Source organism: Papaver somniferum, chromosome 3 (genome assembly GCF_003573695.1).
Source record: "Papaver somniferum cultivar HN1 chromosome 3, ASM357369v1, whole genome shotgun sequence".
Classification (NCBI taxonomy): Eukaryota; Viridiplantae; Streptophyta; class Magnoliopsida; order Ranunculales; family Papaveraceae; genus Papaver; species Papaver somniferum.
The window spans coordinates 163301508-163303750 of NC_039360.1; the positions used below are offsets into that span (position 1 = coordinate 163301508).

Below are 2243 nucleotides of genomic sequence, written 5' to 3' on the forward strand. Positions count from 1 at the left end.
AGTCGCATACAGAGCACTAGGTTCGGTAGGAATGGTGTGTAATCATGAGCATCCAAGAAGAGTCACCATCTTGGGTTCAAGGTTTGGAATATCCATACATCCGTAAATATGAAATATTACATTCTCAATGTCTCCATGAATTCCATTTGGGATAGATGTTTTAGACCCATGTACATAGTGAAGTAGACTTGTCTGCCAATTAAACTAGAACGTTCGAGAACTTCCTTGTTGGATAGATCGACAGAAACGGGCCGGTGGAAAAAGGCCAGCGTACATGGACTTGTCTGTATTGGTGCTCAATATTAGGGTATAAAAACAATATGTTGTATAAATAACTAAATACTAGACGATCCAGATCGGAAGAGCCCTAGGCGTCAAATATGTCTTGCGTTCCAGACGATGCCTATCTTAAGATCTTGGCAAGATTACCAGTGAAATCATTGCTTACATGCAAGTGCGTTTCTAAGTCTTGGTATCAAATAATTTCTGATCCTTACTTTGCTAAGATGCACCATGATCATGCTGCCCAAAACAACAACAACCTCCCTAGCATCATTGCCAGAGGTGAGCCTCGAGGAAGTTTGGCCAATAAAGCACTATACTCCATTCATCACGATATCCCGTTATCACAAGTTGATAACGTCGTCGAATTGGATTACCCGTTCAAATCTTTAAATTGTAACAATACGAGTCTTATGATTTTGGGTTCAACAAATGGTTTGATTTGCTTAAGGTATCGGAAGCACCTAACAGGTAATGCGGAGGAGTTTTTCTGTCTTTGGAACTCAGCCACTAGAGAGTTCAAAAAACTACCCACAATTTCATCTCATTAATATAACGACAACGTCATATATGGTTTTGGCTATGACCGGAAAACTAATGATTACAAGTTTATAATTGTGCATTAATACCTATACGTTAGGAACAGATTCATGGAAAACCAGTCAGACCGTGCCTTATGTGTTTCGTCTTTGCCAGGGGGTGCTCTTCAAGGGAGCTTTGTATTGGTTTGGCAAACCGGCTGAAACAGGCACCTCCGAGTTCATAATCTCTTTGGATGTCAGAGACGAGGAATTCAAAAAGTTGCAACTACTAAACCAACTTTCAGATCATAAGCTTTATATGTCGATGACGATGGGAGTATTGGAACAGCGCCTTTGCGTATTTGTTAACACGGGGGTTGATCTTGAAGTTTAGGTGATGAAGGATTATGGAGTTCCAGAATCCTGGACTAAATATTATAGCGTTGCCGATGAGAGAATTCAGAATACCTATACACTGAGTCTTAAGTGGTCTTTCAAGAGTGGTAAGATTATTCTACAACATGATTCTTATAAGTTAGTTCTATATGACCCAAAGGATTCAAGTGCTAGGGAATTAATGAATCTTGAAAGAAAAAATTCTGTTTGGTATAACTTACACCAAACAGAATTTTTTGTGGAAATCCTAGTTTCACTCAACTCTGGTACTTATGTGGGTAGAGATAGATATGGTTGAAGCATACAGATCGAAGAGGCCTAGAAAGCTAATACAACTGTGTTTATCTTTATAACAATTGCCTGTATAGAATTTTGGTTTTTACTAAAAGAAAAAAAAAAAAAAAAAAATTCATGTCAGTGTCCGGTCTTTTGAATTATGTTGTTTAAAGCTACTACAAAGTTGAACAAGATCATGCATAATTTTTGACTCAGTGCATATACTCTAGCTAGGCTGGTTGCTTTTTTGAATTCTAACGTTCTAATATGAGTTTCCAAAAGCTCGATGGATGGCGATGTAACAGTTGACAATGATTCACGTCCACGTTACATACATTAAAAGACCAAGAAAAAAATTATAAGTGTGGAATTTTTGACGATGCTGGATATCCAATCCTACTTTTAGAACTACTGCATCTGCATAGGGTTCTGACACATTTTTTCTCATGTGGCCTGGTGCCCATATCCTGCGTTAGCCCTTGTTATTTCTGGTTGCAGGAACAATTTATGCTGATAATCTATATCCCTCTTAGCTTTTTCCTTTCTTGAAAAACCATAGCTGATTGGTTTTTGCTTTGATTTATTGTTTTGGCGTTCTCATCACTTCATCTATTGGTTCGAGCTTAATTTTCTTATCGGAAAACAAACTCTAATTAAATAATCAAATTCAGTCGTTTTAATGACAGTGGCCAAATGGCAGTTCGATATTGAATCTTCTTGGTTTCTAATTCTTTACTGCAAAACTGTTCGGCAAGTATCGTTATCTGT

The 2243-nt window shown here is 37.7% G+C and overlaps 1 protein-coding gene across 1 annotated transcript; it reads left to right on the forward strand.

Annotated features, from left to right (window-relative positions):
- The first annotated feature begins 380 nt into the window (after positions 1 to 380).
- On the forward strand, positions 381 to 1197 carry LOC113360276. Its single transcript, XM_026603801.1, has 2 exons — positions 381 to 753; positions 923 to 1197. Exons 1-2 carry the CDS (start codon positions 381 to 383, stop codon positions 1195 to 1197), a joined length of 648 nt encoding a protein of 215 aa, XP_026459586.1.
- The last annotated feature ends 1046 nt before the right edge of the window (positions 1198 to 2243 follow it).